Source organism: Nannobrachium achirus (genome assembly GCF_963921795.1).
Source record: "Nannobrachium achirus genome assembly, chromosome: 4".
Classification (NCBI taxonomy): domain Eukaryota; kingdom Metazoa; phylum Chordata; class Actinopteri; order Myctophiformes; family Myctophidae; genus Nannobrachium; species Nannobrachium achirus.
The window spans coordinates 51821333-51841239 of record NC_137813.1 but is presented as its reverse complement, the minus strand read 5'-3'; the positions used below and the strand labels follow the sequence as shown (position 1 = coordinate 51841239).

The window sequence follows — 19907 nt, the reverse complement described above, 5'->3', positions numbered from 1 at the left end:
CTTCTTGGGGCAACGTTGCAAAAAGTCTTGTCGGGCAACAATTCAAAACGTTTTTTTTACCGTGGCAAGCGACATGTTGCCCATGTCGTCGCCACCCGCCAATAAGTGAGGATGAAATAAATGGGCCTCAAGATAAATTCTACAGTGGCAGTTTGATGATGCAATATAAAGGCGCCAGTGAGGAGGGAAGAGAAGCGCCTCGGAAAGGCATCTCGTTTCTTCCCCTGTACAGACTTTGACACTATTTGATGACCTCGTCGGCACGCAAGAAGGGATGATGACAGTGATGATGCTATAATCAGAGGCCAATGTGGTTGGAAGGTAGGAAAGAAGGCAGGGTTTCTTTCCAGGTGGGACATGGCTGTCGCCGTTGATGTTGTCGCCCCGGGCGAAACACGGCGGCCACGCGGCGACCGGGCATCAGACGATGCGGAAGGAGAGCAGGTTCTCGGAGTGCATGTTGTTGAGCGTGCGGAGGTCCGGCAGCTTCAGGAGGAGCTTGGTGAAACGGGCGGAGTCGCCGTGAAGGAGGTTGTTGTCGATGCCGGGCGCGGATGACTTGTTGACCAGCGTGCGCAGAGCTCTGATCAGATTCTCCTGGAAGTGTTCCACCGATGCCACGTTCTCTATGCCAGCCCGGTCTGAGAGAGAGAGAGAGAGAGAGTGAGGTTAAATACCTGGTAGATGAAGAAACCAATCAATTGACCACTTAAGCCCTATTTTATACTTCGGTGTTGTGCCACAAATAATGAAAATAGGACATACAAGCTTAAATGTAGCAATGCAATCAATCTGCTATTTTCATAATGACATGCTCATTGTGGCCCTTAGCCAATGAGGAGCAGCCAAAGGGTAGATCTTTGTGCCCATACATGGTGTTCCATGCGAGCCCACACTGTTTCATAGGAACAGTATTTCTAGTTTATTATTCATTTTTCTTCATATCAATTTATTCGATTAGCTCAATAAACCCTTGCATGCGTCCCTCCATCCCTGCATGCCTACCTGCAGACACCAGCACCACGGCGGTGAACAGTCCCAGCTCCTCCGGGCTGAGCTCCAGGAGGGCCAGCTTGTGGCTGAACTCAAACATGGCCCCCAGGAGCTCCCCCATCCCCATGGCACGCAGCTCCTGCAGCCCGTAGGTGGCACCGGAGATGAAGGTCACTGTCTGCTCCTGGACGTTGAAAAGCGAGGAGAAGCGCACCATCAGCACCTGGAGGGTGGGGGGGAAGACAAGGAGGTTGTCTTTAGTTGCGGTTGACGGCTGAAAACAAGTTTGCATTCTATTTTGCATTCCAGACTGCTTGTATGTGTGTGTGGTTTTGTATGTCTTTCAAAAGTATGTTGTGTCTGTGTCTGTGTGTGAGTCTTTCTATTTGTGTATATATGGGCCCCTGTGCCCATAGTCTGTATTCATTTATTTTATTCATTTTTGAGCGGTGTTCCTCCAACATCTGGCTTTGTCCGGGCTCTGAAGTGTAGCCTAAAACTTTCCTACATCTTGGCACAAAGCGCTCAAAGTTTGTTGTACGCCCAGGGTCACATTGGCCAAGCTTTGCGGGACACTTGATGAAATTAACTTGCTCACTTCACACTAGCTGTGTTCTTTTAATCATTATTTTCAGTCTGTGCGTTTTTCTGTTCCCCATGTCACCTTTACTCTTTCTATTGGTGTTTCTATTCTTGGTGTGTATGCTCTACTCTGAGGCTGTTGGTTCTATTCCTGGAGGTGTGCTGTTACTGTATGTGTACCTCGAAGGTGCCGGCCTTCAGCAGGGTGACCTGGTCGTTCTGAGAGAGAGAGCTGAATCCTGGGATGTGCTTGGCGAACTCCACCACCTCCCTGACGGCCGGGGTGAAGGACATGGAGAAGTCCTCCCAGATGTCCTGGGCGGACTTGGACGGGTCCGCCTGGGGGTACATGTTCATGGGACACGCCTGAACGCAGAGAGAGAGAGAGAGAGGAGGAGGAGGTTTAGGATGGATGCTAAGTCAGTTTAAACGGTGCACACAAGAACATTGGTTCTCAAAGTGGGGCACAGGGACCCCCAGGGGTCCTTGAGAAGGTTTCCGGGGGTCCCCAGCAAAAAGAGGAACAGTTGAAACACTTACACCCTCATTTGTTTTTCGGCTATTCGAGAAAAGCAGATCTAAAAGCTCACAACGTGTCACAAATCAGCTATTTTTAAGAAATGTTGACAAATCTTGACACGTGTCATTGTCACAAATCTTCTCTTGAAACATATTTTCAAATGGGGTTCTGCGGCCAAATAAATACATACATTTGGGCTCCTTGACATGAAAATGTTTGAGTACCACTGCCCTAGAACATGCCATATATAATGATTGTGTCTGCGTGCGCGTGTTCTCACCAGCATTACGCCGGAATGGTTTTTCATTGGGCAGTTCTGCCCCTGGAAGGCGTGGCTGCCCGGTCCCTCTCCTCCAGTCAGGTTGATGTTATGCAGGCTCCGCCTCCCGTTGTTATGGTGATTGTGCGGAATGTTGTAGCCGTTGCGCCCGGACGCCAGGCTGTTGTTGTTGTGGCGGAAGATGGTGTTGTCCAGGCCGTTGGCGCGGTAACCGTTGGGGCAGCGGTTGGGCCCCCAGTTGTCCAGCTCGCCGCTGTGCTGGCGCGGCGCGGCGGGAGCGGCTAGCTTGTCGTGGGCGTACAGGAAGGTCTCGCGGTGGGCGCGGGCGATGGCGCTGATGGTGGAGTCCACCCCCGGGCTGCTGGGGGGGCAGAAGGGGGTCGGGACAGGGGAGTGGGCCTGGGGAAGGCTCTGAGGGGCCAGGGCGGCGAACGGGAGAGGAGGAGAGGGAGGGGAGGAGGAGGAGGAGGCCGGGGAGGGAGAGGAGGCCGGCGCCAGGGGCAGCGCGGCGGGCTGTGGCAGGGGGGCCAGGGTCACGCCGGGGCACGGGGAGGAGGAGGCGTGGGGAGGGGGGGAGGACGAGGAGAGGCTGGCGAGCTGGAAGTCGTTCTGCAGCTGGTTGTTCACCATGTTGTTCATGGCGCTCTGCATCTCCGCCAGCATCCTCTGCTTCTCGCGCTTCGGGATGCGACCGAATCGCACGGCTGGAGAGGAGAAAGAGAGAGACGACAATATGTAAACGATGCTGTCCTCTAGCACAGCTAAGTCCTAAGTATAAATATAAAGTCTAGATGAGGGGACTTCTATGAGTGTCAAGAGAGACAGACAACTATCAAGCGAATGATAGTTGGGTACCAAATGGACCTTTACATGTCTGTAACACTGAGGGTTATGCAGGTCGTAAACTGTGGGTCCTTGAAATGACCGTGAGTGCATAGTGTGTATTCACCATCTCGGCTCATGCCGACTGACAGGCACTTCTTGAAGCGACACTGCTGACAGCGGTTCCTATTGATCCTCATGATGATGCAGGTCTCATTCTTCAGACACTTCTTATACTGGATGTTCTGCTGGATGCTACGGCGGAAAAAGCCCTGGTGGTGGAGACCAAAGAGGCACGTTACTGACTGATCTTAGTAGCGATCAGTGACTGACTTCCTGACTGACTGACTGATGAATGACTGACATCAGACTGACTGACTGACTGTGAGAAGCACCAGCTCGAGGACGACTCACTGTAAAACCAGTGTGTGGGTGTGTGTGATTTTGCAGTAGGGTCTCACCTTGCAGCCCTCGCAGGCATGGACTCCATAGTGGAACCCTGAGGCCACGTCACCGCACACCTTACACAGCAACACCATGCCATTCAGCTCTGTAGGACAAACACACACACACAATGTCAGTCAGGGACGCGCACAGAATGTTAGAGAGGCAGGGGCTGACATTTCTAAAAGGGCATTTTGGTGGAAATATCGAATATATATAATAGCAGACCTCCAAGTTCACGACACGTTGTGACACGTTGTGAGCTGGGAGGTCGGCTATTTTCAGTGTGTGATACCACACTAAACTAAGCATAATCAAGTCTATACTGGAGATGTGGCTTAACGGCATGGATTTCTACACAGGGAGGGACATTCTTTCAACATAAGATGCTGCATTCAATTTCAGGAGAGTTTGGACAAGGCAATTCTCTTGAATACTGCCTTCAGGTATGGCATGGAAAGAGGGCATTTGCATTTCTTCCACCATAGTAAAAACTGCATTCCTGGTCTGGAGAGGGCACTTTTTACAGATGGATGAAGGGGCAGGGGCTCAAGCCCCCTTTGATGTCTATGTGTGCACGTGCCTGGTCAGAACACAACGCTTCGAAAACAGCGTAACAATTTTACAAAAAAAAAAGAAAAAAAAGTTGATGGAAGTGATTGTGAACACTTACTGGTGAGACTGGCCACAGACTTGCTGGGAGAGGCCCTGAGCGAGGCCCCGTCGTCCCGGCCCCGCGGCGATCCGCTGCCGCTGGACGAAGATGAGGAAGAGGACAAGCCATCCTCCCCCGCAGAGCCCGAACCTGAGCCTCCGCCGCAGAGGAAGGAGGGAGTCATGGAGGAGGCCGAGGCGAAGAAGACCTGGGAGTCGGAGGGGTCGCCGTACATGGAGACGGGACTGGTGCGGCTAGGAGAGCCAGCGCTCGAACCCACGTAGGAGATCACACCTCCTGGAGGAGAGAGGAAGAGGAGAGGGGGGAGATTGTTATTATTAAGGAAATCAGGCTTGCCGAGTATGTCCCGTGTTTTCAATAGCTCCATAAAACCCAGCTTTTAAAGTTGTTGAAAGGCTAGCTTTTAATGCCTATTCCACCTGATAATCAATCTGCACTGGTCTTTTACCAGTATGAAAGTAATATGTACTTATTTTTCTGTTTTGTTTTCTCTTTTGTTTTGTGTGCTGTTTTATAAATAAAGTTTATTGTTATTTTGTTCATATCTTCTTTGCATTGTTTCATTCGTCCTGATCTGAGAGTAGAGGCCACAATAAAGTGGAACATTTGGAGAAACAGCAGGAGAGAGTGGGGAACAAAAAGGACAAAAGAGAGAAAGACTGACAGAAGATGGAGACACTTAGGGAAGGGGGGGCGACTGAAATGAAGGAGGAAGATCTTGGCTGAACAAGCAGGAGAGAAAGAGAGAGAGAGAGAGAGGGACAATCCAGATTATGTGTGCCAGTTGTTGAAAGGCCTCTATCCTTTCACACAGAAGAGCACGAGGAGACTGCTATCTGCGGGTGTGTTTTCTGAATTGTTTCCACAGCTCATCTGGTAATTTAAGCGAGGGAGGCCTGTCTGTTTTCTTGCTACCATGGCAACAGTGTGTGTGGGGTGGTGGGGGGCTGCCTTTGACTCAAAACAATTCTACTTTCTAGGAATTTTGCAAAGGGAGGGGATGGGATCTGAGGAGGAGAGGAAAGATATTTGTCTGAAGCTAAAAAAGGGCAGACAGGCTCTCTCTCTCTTTCTAACTCCTTACTTATTTAGCCAAAATATGCAGGGAAATGTTGGCCCAAGCACTGCTCTACTGAATGTTTGGTTTTCACTGTCTGGATATGTTTCTTTCACTGTCAACGACATTTGTTTTGTTTGTCGTAGGTCATTCCAATGACGTAATTATGCAGATTATACAAGGAATTGTTACCAGGTGCATTATAGCCTACCAATAACAAACAAATACACTAATCCGTCTCATGAGAAAGTTTCTAATTAAATCACCAAGGCAGCAGTTTTCTCTATTTACTTTTATTATTTCTATCACCACAGTTATGTAACTAATCAATAGGATGGCTAATCTGACATGTATGGCCTGCCCTGTAGCATAACTAATCAATTCAATGACGGTCCTTACTGTTTGAAGATGGATGACCCAACTTCACCGCTTCCACCCCCCCAACGCCCATCTCTCCAACTTCCCCTCAGAGAACGCCACCATTCCACATGTGTGCAACAGCTTAGCCCCGTTTTATAGACCATCCTGCTTTAGCCACGAAGACCAGTCCCACGGACTTAAAACTGGAAAATGTTGATTTACTGTCAAGATCATGGGACACGTGATGCGAGGAAATAACACCAAAGTATTTTGGATTCAACGTGTGACCCAGAACTGACAGGGACGTGGTGCCAGCTAGGGAGCTGCTTAGAGAAAACCTTTCCAGTGCTCCGATTACTGGTCATAGATTCAGCCCTAAAGTTTGTGATTTACAGTATCCTCTATGCCCCTCACCCCTCTCGTCTTTATGAATAACGTATCTACCTAGCTTATATTAATTTCCCTGATCTAGGTGGTGCTTCCACACTGTCCATGTGGAAGCCAGCCAGTGTCCCACAAATGCTATATTTTCATTACTCAGTCTGTGCTGCACAGACAGGTGGTAGAGACACGCTGATTTGATTTTAAGGACACAGAGCCCTCATTGGGGAGTCAAGTGTTCCAGGTTTTTTTTTCCTGTCGTTTCTGTGGCGGTGCCCGTGCACGTGCCAGGCCTGCACGTGGACCCACCTCTCCTCTCCCAAGCCACTTCTCCTCCTGCCTGTCCTGTTCCTGTGGGGGGTGCGGAAGACTTATGTCCAATTTATACCTAGGTGTTGCCCAATGACAATACGGTATCTACAAGATTGGCTATTTCTGTTGAACGACAAAGTACTGTATAAAACAGGCTTTAAAAGACGAATGTTTGCCGTCGCTTGCCAAAGGTAAATTATGTTTGTCACGCAATGAAAAATAAATTAGGCCTTGGCCTAAATGTCAGGCCATGTCTGACAATGTTGTTGGTACTTTTCCAAAATGTCCTCTGCCGCATTCAGTTACTTCCGTGGTTTTGTTTCATAGAGATGTATTTCCCTTGCAACATAACAGGGCGCTGAAAACAGCACCATTGCTGTCAGAGAGGCCATCAGCCTCTCTCATAACACAGGGAGACAATGATAAATACGCCTTCCTGTTGCTCGGTGTTGTTGTCTCCAAGTCAAGTCTAAAGGACGATTTATGCTTCCACTTATGCTTTCATTCATTGGTTAATCTAGCAGCTAGCCTGTAAGCAGGCCACTGGGGGTAGCCAACCCAGCCAGACCACTGAGCACATTACATAAGTTTGTAGGGTTTGTAGGGACAGGCACAGAGGGTCACAGGGTCACTGTGTCAGGTGTCACCACAACAGAGCACGTGCTCTGAGGCCATGGTACTGGTCCTGGCTCCTCCCCTCCGGCCCTCCCCTCACACCACAACACATGCTACCGCTGTGTTTCTCTCTTTATGTCCAGACCACCAACCCGCTTTCTCCCTCCCTCCCTCCCTCTACTCTTTCCTTCCACACCTCTGTTTCCTCTTTCTTTCTGTCTCACTGCTTTCTCCTCTCAAGTTCTCTCTCTCTTTTATTGTACTCCTCCTTTTTTACGCCATTGTGTGTAGGCTTGAAAGCCTAACACCTGTTTAATGTTAGATTAATAAGAGCATTTGTGTCAGCGAACCACGGTGGATGTTGTATTATAAATCTTGCTGACCAGTCAAGGCCACCCTCCTTCCCTACAGGCCAGCCAGACATGTCGACATGTCACCATGACATGTCGCCATGATATGTCAGTATGTCACCATGACATTCTTCATGGCCCGTGGCCAGGTTTCAATACAACAATAGCTTGGGGGCGAAAAGTATGGATATTAGGCTATATTTGTCTGCCAGCATTTTCAGACCGAAAAATACACAGATGTACACGTTGAACGTACACTGTTCTGTTTAAAGATAAGGACGATAAGGAAGAAAGTGTGACAGCAGCGGTCAATAAGTAACTTTAAAAACTCATACAGTAGGAGGAGGAGAGTGCTATTTTAAGACTACAGAGGGTGCACTGTAGTAGTAGTAGGCTATAACAAGGAACTGGTGTTACACCGACATTGTTGACATATCGAGTTATATGTGGCATGTGCACACAAGTAGAGGCTTAAGTCAGTGGAGAATAGTTGGTTGCTTATTATTGGTAGCCTATTATTTGAGTTGTTTATTGTAATTGCAGACTAGTTGGTTAATGTTTCGGCCATGGGTCTACTTGGGGGCCAGAGGGGTCAAGTTCAAGAGACTGAACTCCAGGACGTTTTTCCTAATTTTTTCCCCTTTTTTTAAATGTAGCCTATTTTTTTTTTACACATAAAATGGTTATTCTCTTGAACTTTACACTGATGCAATCAGAATCAGCATTTAAATTTGATAAGTCACTGTTTTCGGTGCAACGTGTGGTTTATATTTGCTGCTGCAGCCTCGTGGAGCCGGTGGAGGCTGTGTGTCTGTACACTGTACAACAAGAGACCCACGTGTTCCGAGCCACGTGCGTCCTCCCAACAGCAGGCAAGGCAACGAGACTGGCTCTGCTGCACGCCCCGCCCCCGCCAGGGCCCCGCCCCCTTCAGAAGGTTCTCACGTTTCCTCCATTCATTCCCTGCGCGATGTCTGTGTGTGTGTGTGTGTGTGTGTGTGTGTGTGTGTGTGTGTGTGTGTGTGTGTGTGTGTGTGTGTGTGTGTGTGTGTGTGTGTGTGTGTGTGTGTGTGTGTGTGTGTGTGGGCGCTGTCCTTGGTACCTGCATGACTGCATCTACGCTTACTGGGCTACTGGAATAGTACTGTTGGTCACTGGTGGAAAGTAACTAAGTAGATGTACCTACAATTTTGAGGTATTTGTACTTTACTTGAGTACTTCCAATTTCCAATACTTTTACTTCTACATTTACCATTTTCTTCTACTCCACTACATCTCGGATCCAAAAATTGTAGCCTATTTTTACTCCACTACATTTCTTTGAATAACACATTGTGAGCTTGTAGATCTGCTAGTTTCAAAAGATTGTTATACATTTGAAAACTTGAAATGGGACATTGTGCACAATGAGTACTTTTACTTTTGGTACCTTAAGTACGTTTTGATGCCAATACCTTTGTCCTTTTACTCAAGTAAATGTTGAATTCCAGACTTTTACTTGTAACAGTATTTCTACATTTAGGCTACTGGAATAGTAGGCCTAGTGTTGGTATCCTAGGGGACTAAGGGGAGGGGGAAGGGGCCAAGGGGAAAGGTGGGTGTACAACAGCAGATTCACAAACTCTTTCTTGAATGAATGAAAAATAAATGAAACATTTCTCTTTTTGCCTTTGTCTATATTGTCCCTTTTTTCTCAATTCATACAAAATGGAAATCTCCCCTCACTGAATGTGGTGTATAGGCTACAGCTACTGCTTTTATTTTTGAACAGGTGATGGATGAGATCCCAAATGAAATTCTAATGATGCTCAACTTTATGCATGTTATCTCACTACATCTATACTATATGCAGTAATTGCAGTACAGACTAGAAGACTTTACAAAGACATTTTAGTTACACCCTTTCAAAGTCATGGATAGTTGTGAGGCCATTCTTGTCTGCCTAGATTGCTTTCTTTAACGTGTCCCACTTTCTCCCTGCAGGCTTTGTTCTTTACACCCCAGCTGGCCGTTGTGACCGCCTGACACTGATACCAATATTGTTGGTCCAACGAGGTAAAATACAACACTGTGCTGCTGGTCCTATGAATAAACACAGTCAATATAAACATGAATATCCTACTAAACAGTCTGCAATTACAGGTGGATATATGCACGGTGCATATATCGATGTCTGAATTCGAGATACATACCACCAGGTGCATAATGCACCTATCTATTTCGAATTCAGACATCCATTCAGTGTCAGTCAGATTTAGGGAATGTGAGAGTGTGTATGAGGAGAGAGAGAAGACAGGATGGGTGGCAGAGCAGAGAACAGTGTATACTAGTCTGACATAGGATTATGTAATGAGCTCAACCTGTGTGGCCACTGACGGCTGGACACCTCAGAGTATACAAAACGCACATGGCTCGGTTTACCGGGCCATGTGAACGTATAACTGGTGCCACGCGCGCTGGCCCATCATCCACCACGCACCACCTGACACCAAAAAAAGGCTGTCATCATGACCCAGTTCTCCAAACTCGGCCACAGGCCACCTTGGATAGAACTACAAACTTTGAATGAATGGGCAGCCAGTGACTCTGTAACTTTGAGTCCTTCTAAGTTAATCTTTAAATGCCATCTGTTGCTTATGTTGATATACCTGGCAGTATCTCTGTGATGTTGATTGACTAGCCCACGTTTGTTCTTCTATTTCATACAGCCAGGTGGTCGAGGACGTTACTGATTAAAGACAACAGTTCACAGTACACGGGCCAGGTTTTTCTATTTAAAACATGATGATGTCATCCTTGTCGAAAATGGGATGTCTTGGGATCTTGTACCCCCAACTCTAAACAGCCTTCAGCCCTTCGCCATCCGTTGAATGTCGTATTAATCAAGGGAGCAAAGCAGACCCCGATTGTATGCTAAACCCAGGGGTCGCTTTAATTCTGATGCAGAATTTGGTAATGCCTCAAAGTTCTGATCCTGCCAAAATGATCGATTTGTTATGTATTAACGCACAAGTATTTACGCACGAGCCATATCGGACGACCATCTTGCACAGCCTTAACTCTACCAAAGACTTGAGAGTGATCCGGATACGTGATTTGACGTGATCAACATTGACGTTTCATACAACACATCATGGAGGAGGGGGCTTGCCGTAAAATAAATTACGCATCAAAGCGCATTTTACGCACAAGGCGCTCAGCTGGTAAGTGGGGTAATAGAGCTACACAGCTAGCTTGGCTACTCCATCCACATTTAACACCAATTCCAAAGTCACAGTATTGCACATCGCATAATCAAACGTGAATGGACATGGCTACTCTATACGCGGTTAAATGTCATACAGTTGTTACGCACAGCACCGGCGAATCTGTTTGGCTAGCTACTGTTTGGCATATCTAGAGAGCTCTGTTTTCCCGGGAAGTTATATCTAACATCGAGGTTTCCATACAATCAATTTTAAAACCATAGCACACACAATATCTTGTACCATGAATTTACCTGTGTTGTTGTTTGTATCCATCGCAGTCATTCTGGGTCCCACAAAGGCAGGTGTCTTGCAGCTAAGGAATCTTCTCCAAACCGCGGAGCGGATCTTTTTCCTCTCTCGGCGTATAGAAAAGCCCGAGAATATGAATATGAACGAAACGGCAGATAGTTTGCCCTGTACTTCTTTTTCTTTTCCGGGAATAAAAGTCAGCCGCTCGTGAAATGTAATTATCAGAAATATAACCTCCTCTCGTCCCCCAGCAGGCAGGAGATCAGAAGCAGAAACAGTGCATCAACTGCTTGTGCGGGGACCAGCGGTAGACTCGGTGTTCCAATACTCATTCTCAGTTTATCACAGTGTTGATGTGGAAAAAGGAAAATGAGTCTGCGGTTGTGGTGGTGTCTGTCAGTGTTACTCCGTCTCTATCGATCCGTCGATTTCTCATCTGTGTCTAGAATAGATGTGAGGCGCACTTTCCCTCTCCTCTTGCTTTTTGCTTGCTCCCTCCTCCCTCCCTTCATCCCTCCTCCCTCTTCCTCCTCTCTCTCCCCTCCCTCCCTCTCTCTCTCTCTCTCTCTCTCGCTCTCAATCTCTCTCTCTCTCTCTCTCTCTCTCTCTCTCTCTCTCTTCCTCCCTCCCTCTCTCAGTAGCCTGAGCCCATTTACTCAAGCACTGTATGTACTTTTTTCTTTCTTTTTTTTTTGTCACTTTTACTTTGCTGGAGAATTTCCAATTTTCTATAGCCTACTTTTACTCCTGAGATCATGTAGTGGGGTATATTCCACTCAGGTCCAAGTTATTTGAGCGCTTTAGTTACTAGTTAATTTGCAGATTTGTATTACAGTTTTTTTCGATTGCTAAAACACATTTTTCAAAAATTTGGCACAATTTTCACAACCTTTACTTCTGTCCCCAATCGCTTGACTCAATTTGTTACTACTTTAGATTTCCTTATCATATTAGACTCTGACTTTCCTTCTTTACACTCTGATGTAAATTTTACATCACCTTGTTGTCAAAACACAAGACACACTTTTCAGGTTTGCACACACTTCTCACATAAAATCTCAAAGCATCAATCCACAACACACAAATATTCAAATCTCTAAACTTTCGGGTCAGGCGAGCAATTCAGAGCCAGGTCCCACTGCTTCAGGCCATGGAGGAGGCTTGTGGAGATGTGGGCTTTGAGGCCTGTCAGGGCTTCATGCGGCCCTCTAGGCCAGGGGTTTTCAAAGTGGGTGATGGGGCACCCTGGGGTGCCACGACGGCAGTCCAGGGGTGCCGCGAGATCATTTGATAATATTTGGAATTTATTTGGACACTTGAAAAAATATTATTTAGTATAATTTTAAACTTGAAGTACAAAGTTATTTTCAGTCAGTTCTAACCAAAATGGCTATTATCTCAACGTTTTCCTCGCAACATACTGTAATCACTAAAATATTGTCACTCTCGGGCAGAAAACTTGTATCTCCAAGTTTCAAATGTGTACGTCTTTTGGTAAAGCAAAGCCCTGCTACATCATACAAGACTGTCGCACAAAACTATTGAAAACAGCCGATCTACAAGCACACAACGCCTCGCGATGCGAGGCGTTGTGTGTTTGGAGTGTTTGGGGGTAAACGTTTGGACCTACAGTCAATACAATGTTTTGTCTGCATATTTGTGTGCTGTTTTATGTTTGTCTATGAGATTAGTGGGCATACACTGGGTCATTTTACAAAAAGGGAATTGGTTCATTTACCAGAGTAATTGACATTCATTCAGTGTGTTCCATTTCGACAATTGTGTTTTCAATTTTGCTCTTCAGTGTTCTGTTCATGCTTGGTAGTGTTCAGCCAAAAGCTAGTTGTGTTTATTCAATGAATGCATGTGTGTGTCATGTGAAAATATGGCTGTGTTTACCAAATGAAAACACAAGTTCCATTTTGTGAACATGTTAAGAGATTTGATGGCAAAGAGTTGTTTTGCAAAGGGATGCCAGGGTTTAGCAATTTGTGTTTGATGTTTGGAGTTTTGTGTGTGCAGTTTTGAAACAAACGTACAGTTTTGAAAAATGTGTTTTAGCAATCAAAAAAAACTGTATTATCACAAAACATACATTAACCATGCACTTATATACCTATATACATTTGGCCCATTTATTTTCAAAATATTTTCAGACATTTGAAAACTTGAAATGGGACATTCTGCATAATATGAGTAGCCTACTTTTACTATTGGTAGTTTAAGTACATTTTGATGCCAATACTTTTGTACTTTGACTCAAGTACATTTTGAAATCCGTTACATTTACTTTCTATACTGCAGTATTGATACTTTTACTTAATGTGAGTACCTTTTCTCTCTCGTCCCTAGACTCAGTGCGCGCGCACCGAGAGGCAGGCCTGGCATGTCTGTTGGTCTATGCACGCGGCACACAACAGGACCATGTGACCGCGGGGAGGGGGAGAGCCTCGTGCCCCAGTGACACAGTTTTCCTCCTCCACACAGAGCCCAGTGTAGGCTACTCTTTTAAATCCCCGTGCACGTGGAGTTGCTGGCAATTATATCCCGTGCGAAGCGACCATGGGACATGTAGTCAAAATGTATCATATTGTAGTCCCCCCCCCCCTTTTTAGCTTCTTGAGATGTCAAAAGTAGGCTATACAGTATGACCCTGTGTGTGTGTGTGTGTGTGTGTGTGTGTGTGTGTGTGTGTGTGTGTGTGTGTGTGTGTGTGTGAGGGGGAGGGCTGAGTGGGCTGGAGCAGAGGAGGAACATACATAGCTAGAGGAGAGTGTAGATTAGCATGCAGTGCACATACACATACCGGTACACATTCTGTCAAGTTCAACGAGTTCATGTTTAAAGCCATGTGAGCTGTGGACTGGAGATGCTCTGAAACAACCTCTGAGGCACAATGAATATGAGATGGTAATAACAATATGTTTGAGTTCTCTGCTTCAGTGCCAGCAATAGTATTTGAAAATAATGTCTCAGTCTCAGATATGCAGTAATATACACGTATGCACAAATGAATGGTTGCACACCAACAACAGTCAACGGATGAAAGCCAAAAAAGCTTGAGAGCATCCATTGTGGTTCCCTTGGTGTAAATGTGTGTACGTTCAGTTGTGTATGATAGATAGATACAGTAGACAGTCATTCAGACAGACAGACAGACAGACAGACAGACAGACAGACAGACAGACAGACAGACAGACACATACTGTGTGCATCGCTGAACAAGTTTCCAAATGTTTATTGACTAAATATTTGTTTACAATCCTGTGAACCATACATTTTAATATGAGATATTGAATAACAGATTCAAATTCACCTAATGCTACAGAACCACTCTCAACCTAGGAGACTTCTTTAGTTTGAGAGTATCGACTCAGTTTTGACAAGATGGAGAGACAGCTTATTATCTGCTGCTAACCCGATACTGATTGAGTTCTGCACAATTTTTCCACCCCTGGTTTGTTATGGTGAGAGAGTATAGGACAGCTGAATCATCAGCTCCTTTAGCTTACTTAGAATGCTTTGCTCCTCTAGAAAAAGGAAAAGTGCCTGGTATTGAAGACACATTTGGTAAATGGTGCATTTATATAGCACTTTTATCCAAGGCCCTTTAGAATGTGCAATCCATTCACACACCCATTCATACACCGACAGTAGAGGAAACCATGCAAGGCACCAACCTGCTCAATGGGAGCAATTAGGGGTTCAGTGCCTTGCTCAAGGACACTTTGACACTAACTCTGGGAGAGCCTGGGATCAAGAAGTACAGTAGCTGAACCTCCTGAACCACCGCCGCACTGCCACAGTCACTTTTGTATTGTAGGTTTCTGTGATTGAGAAGTTTGCATACTTCGCATGATATGAATTATCCACTGGGTTTTGAACAACATTGTCAGGGCCAGAGTGGCACTGCTTGTGATTGCGAGCTCAGTTGTTTGAATCCATGGACCAGCAGAGAGGACATATTTTAAAGAATGTGGGTGAACTAGCTGCTTCACCAGCACTGCTGTGGTAACATTGAGCATGGCATCCAATTCATGAGCTTGTAGGTCGTTTATTTTTGGCGTGCGGCGCTGTCATGCATAAGTTAAGCATTAGAATGACTGTTTATGTTTGGTACTGAGACATCCGTTCTGGCCGGGGGAAGAAGAGGAAAATAGATTAAATTCGAGGCAGAGTGTAGGTGTAAAGAGACCATAGCTAAACACCCAGTCCCAGTAGAACCCACAACGGAAGTTAAGATAAACTAAGTCAACCCACCACGTCATCTGCAACAACGCCCCAAACCACACACGCTGTCCACCCGCTTGCTCGTGCATGCGCACGCACAAACACACACACACACACACACACACACACACACACACACACACACACACACACACACACACACACACATCTCTGGTTCAGGAAGATATTTTTGGAGCTGTGTGGAACACAAGCTCCCTATACGTGGCCGTGTGTGTGGGTCTGTCTCCGTGTCTGTCGGGTCAGTCTCTCCACTCCGACATGTCTCCTTTCCGACATGTCTCCATTCCGACACTAACCCTATCTCTACCCCTAACCCTAAACCTTAGGCCCATGGGAGTGTCGCCACTCCGACAATAAGAAGTCCATTTCGGAGTGGCGACATGTCGGAATGGAGAGAGCCTCCCGTGTCTGTCTCTCATAAGATTCATAACATATCATGTTCTCTCAGAGTAAAATGAACCCTCAGGATTTTACTGTGTAGAAATATAATATATTCTTTCTACATTTGCCTGCCTTATCTTGCAAACCAAATGAAACTAAATGTGATGACTTTTAATTGGTCTATGAACCTTCAAGGTGAATGAAACTATTAATAGTTATATGGATAATAACATCACCGTATTCAAAAACATGGAATTGCTGATGAAGCTCATCACCAATATAGATGAGACAGAAAGACAAAGTAATGTGTTAGGTTGAATGAGCCCTGTAGATCAGTGGTTCTCAAAGTGTGGTCCACGGGGGTTCCAGGGGATCCCCAGCTAAATTTTGCTCTTAAAAAATAGCAGATATACAAGCTCAAGCTATGTATGCTGCAAACAGCTACACTCTTAGAACAAAAACTAGGCTCTACTCAATTTTATTGGTGAAACATTTTTACACTCAAAAATATTGAGTAAATATTACTGTTATGAAATCAGGTAGATGATACTCAATTAATTTGAGTAAAAGTAACCAAAACTTTTACGTACTTATTAGCAACTAAAATTGAGTACAATGACCTAAAGAAATTGAGTAGATATAATTAAATTATTCAGTCAATGCCACAAAAGACTACAAGTAAATAAATTGAAATATTAAGTAGATCTAATTGAATATTAGAGTATGATTTAACAAAACAAATATGTCACATTTACTCTATTCATTTACTTTTATTGATTTAATTCATATAGTACCATTTTACCCCTTTCATTTACTTTACCTTTTACTCCAGGAGTACATGATGTCAAATGAATACACATGAAATAATTATGCAGATAATTATGTTTTTAATCAACTAATTTTGACCAGTGTAACACCACATCAAGTATGAACATTCAACATACTTTAGTATGTAAATGACATGCAACAATGCCTGCAAAAACAATATGTTTAAAGATAATGATCAGGAAAGGGGTATCCCTGACACTTTTAAAATGTTCTGTTTACTAAAGAGCAGTGTGTGTTCACAATACTGTATAAGTACCTCTAATTGAACTGTGCATACTGTAAGTAAGCAGTCTGTCAAACATTATGCACCATAAGAACAATGAGCCCATCAAATAAACAGTAAGTCATAACCACAAAATACATTAAAGAAGACAGTCAGAGGCCATTTGGCATGAAAGGAAATCACAACTTGGAATATGAAATAATAAATAAGCATTTAATGCACACATGTAATGTCTATATGCTAAACTATCAGCAACAAATACCATTGCAAAAATGCTGTTTTGACAATAAATCCACTTTCAGTAGGTTATACCCACGTTCTGAGAGCATCTTGCTGAACAGTAGTCGGCAAGCAGACATTTTTTCAGTCTCTGAACTTTGGCTGAAAGGTGTCCGGGATCCAACTCAACTAGTACTTTTTGGAACATCTCAAGACCATATCTGAGGTTCTTGGGGTATCTCAGATTAAAGGCATAGAACAGTCCAGATAGCAGCAGATCCCCAAGATTGTTGAGGGCAGTGATGCCCTTAATCACAATACCTACATCAGTAGGTTCATTCATTGAGTCCTCTTGGTTCTGCAGCAGGTAGATCTTCATCTTCATCATCACCTCCTCTGTCAACTTCTCTTCTACTCTGACAGGTGCACCAGCAGCTTCCTTCCTGCACACATTGTGAAGATAATTGTTTAGAGCTCACTTTCAGGCTAAATGTTACAAGACACACAGACACACATTGAGCAATCCTAGCTGTCTCCACACATGCAGCCCTGGGCATAATCTTGAATCAGTTGGACCAGACATGCAACGGATGCAACAGCCATTCAGCCAATGTCACAACCTTCTCTGGACATCACTATGCTGTTCCTTTGCATGTGATGGTCTCATCCACGATGACATTAAAACGTCAAAACATTTATTTTACTAACTTGAAAGTCCTTGATCTTGACACTATCTTCTTCCAGATGGTCGACGAGACATCGGATGATGACCTCTCGTGTTCGTTGATTGGGGATTCCTCTCTGCAGAATAGAAACATAATTATTTGAACAATAAAGAAAAAGTATGACTGCACTTTCATAAACTAACATAAACTTTGGCAATACAATTGTTTCCACAACCCAGTTTTAGCAACGGAGGCTGGGAGACTGTCCTTAGTAGCTATTAAGACATACATTTAGAAATGAATAATCAGGAGAGAGAGTTGCAGGGGATAAAGATGAGTTTAGCATAAATTAATGTAGTAATTATTGTCATTAGCCAGGTGAAATATAATTAAAGCAGTTAGAGTAAATGAAAGTTTCATACCTGAAGTAGAATACTCATTTGTGCCCAAACTGCCCTTCTTGGACTGGAACATGGACAGTAGTTTGGGGGTATAGAAGTCCAACATTGCCATACATTTTGGCTCAAGATTCAGTGTGGTGATCATCCTGAACTTTGCACTAACCTGGAAGACAGAGATGAGGGGAAGAGAGTAAAAAAGAAGACGTGAGATTATAGATCTGGTGTTTTCCCCCAGGATAGGGATGCTAGGGTATACAAGTGGTTAACTACAATGACAAGATGTCTGTCACATTCAGGTCTAATTTCTGTAACCATTTCTGTAAACATCTAACAAGGCAGGCCAACTCTCCTTCTGAAGAAAAAAAAAAGATAATAATTCAAATAACTGACACCATGTGAGGCTTAGTCAATTTATGATTCCAATAATTACTTGGCCAAACCAAAATCAAGGAATACTGTATAATCATGTTGCTTATTTACTTCATACTTTTTCCAAGTTTTTTACACATGTAATCCTTATTGAACACCATAATAGATACATGTAGATAATATGTAGGCCTACCTGTGCATTTTATCTTCATTGTACACACCATTGTATGCAGCTGTGCATAGCTTGTAATAAATGCAAAAAGTCATGACTAGAGGGCTTGCACATTACCCTCACTGTGACCTTAACTAGCTGCAAACCTTTGTAAAGAACACAAGTTATACCCAATACATTTGTGTAGCCTATATGCACAAAGATACAGTAAATCTACTTACCAATATTTGCAAACACTCTCCAGGTCTCTTGTTGAAAAAGATGTGTGCTGCTGCTGCTGCTGCTGCTGCTGTTTGTTGACAGAATGTTCCAGTAGAATTTTCCCATGAACCCTTTTTTTCCCACGAACCCTTGTGTACAATTTTGAATCTTAGTCATATCTACTCAATTGTTTAGGTTGTTGTGAGAGATGAAAGATTATTTAGTTGGAATGAATAATAATTAAGGGTCTTTTTAAATTGATCCATATAAGTACTCCATACTCAAATATTATGAAGGAAAATTACCAAAACAAATTGAGTATAATTCATGAATAAAATCAGTTGGTCAAATACTAATTTATTCTCACGAAATTAACTCAAATAATATAAGTACATCTAACTCAAAACGAACAGTTGGATTTTTACTCATTTAGTTTGGTGTGACCTACTCAAACAATCACATACATGATATTCAGTGATTTTATTGAGTAAATATAACTTTTTCTAATAGTGCCATATACTCGGCCGCAGAATCATTTCTCAGTTATGAATATTCTTGAAAATATTGGAAAAGTTTACATATATGTTTAAAAATCTTCTCTTCTGGGGGTCCCTGGCACAACACATTTTCAGATGGGGGTCCGTGGGCCAAATATATTACTTTGCACAAAAAGGTTTTGAGAACTACTGCCATATATAGCAAACCATGCTGGTGGAGAGGACCGGACCTTATTGGTGAGAATGGAACCACACAGAAGACCACCAACAACTTAACTTTTAAATGTGACATTAACACTGATTAGATATGTAGGTTAATGTATTTAAGGTTATCAGCAAGAAACCCAAGAACCACCATGAACAATCTGTGTCGTGTCGTGAAGCCAATTCATAGCAGCCCCCACTATTGTTAACCGCCTGTACCTGTGTGAAAGCTTATTAACTGCTCCAGTGGAGCAGGTGAGTGGCCAGTAGTGAAAGACTGTAGGCTACACAGTATAAAAAATCATCTGTATTTGCGACCAAAGGTCGCAGTTTACCATGAGAAATGTCAAAGCTTGTCTCTGTGTGTGTACATATTTTTAGTCAATGGGTTGTTCCCTTGACACATCACTGTGACATCAGGTGACATCTATGTAAAAGTATTCCCCAGAATCCCTTTTATATGAAGATCCCTGATGTCATGTCATCGATATATATCACTGGCCAGTTGGCCAAGACATGGCCCATATCTGTGTGGCTGGTTCAAATAGGGATCTCCATGTATGGGCATAAAATATATTGTATGTTGTGATGTCATGGGAACCACTCT

General features: G+C 44.1%; 1 protein-coding gene and 1 long non-coding RNA gene across 2 annotated transcripts; both read right to left on the bottom strand.

Annotated features, from left to right (window-relative positions):
- Window positions 1-232: 232 nt before the first annotated feature.
- Window positions 233-10950, bottom strand: nr1d1 (nuclear receptor subfamily 1, group d, member 1). Its single transcript, XM_080725006.1, has 8 exons — window positions 10892-10950; window positions 4315-4593; window positions 3659-3747; window positions 3325-3469; window positions 2376-3079; window positions 1756-1941; window positions 1006-1216; window positions 233-641 (listed from the first exon to the last, which is right to left on the bottom strand). The coding sequence occupies exons 1-8, from the start codon at window positions 10920-10922 to the stop codon at window positions 421-423; spliced, it is 1866 nt and encodes a 621-aa protein (XP_080581132.1). The 5' UTR covers window positions 10923-10950; the 3' UTR covers window positions 233-420.
- Window positions 10951-16868: 5918 nt separating this feature from the next.
- On the bottom strand, window positions 16869-18004 carry LOC308283504. The gene is made up of 3 exons (XR_013961926.1): window positions 17879-18004; window positions 17500-17592; window positions 16869-17234 (listed from the first exon to the last, which is right to left on the bottom strand). It is a non-coding gene; the product is annotated as an uncharacterized lncRNA (long non-coding RNA).
- Between the last annotated feature and the right edge of the window lie 1903 nt (window positions 18005-19907).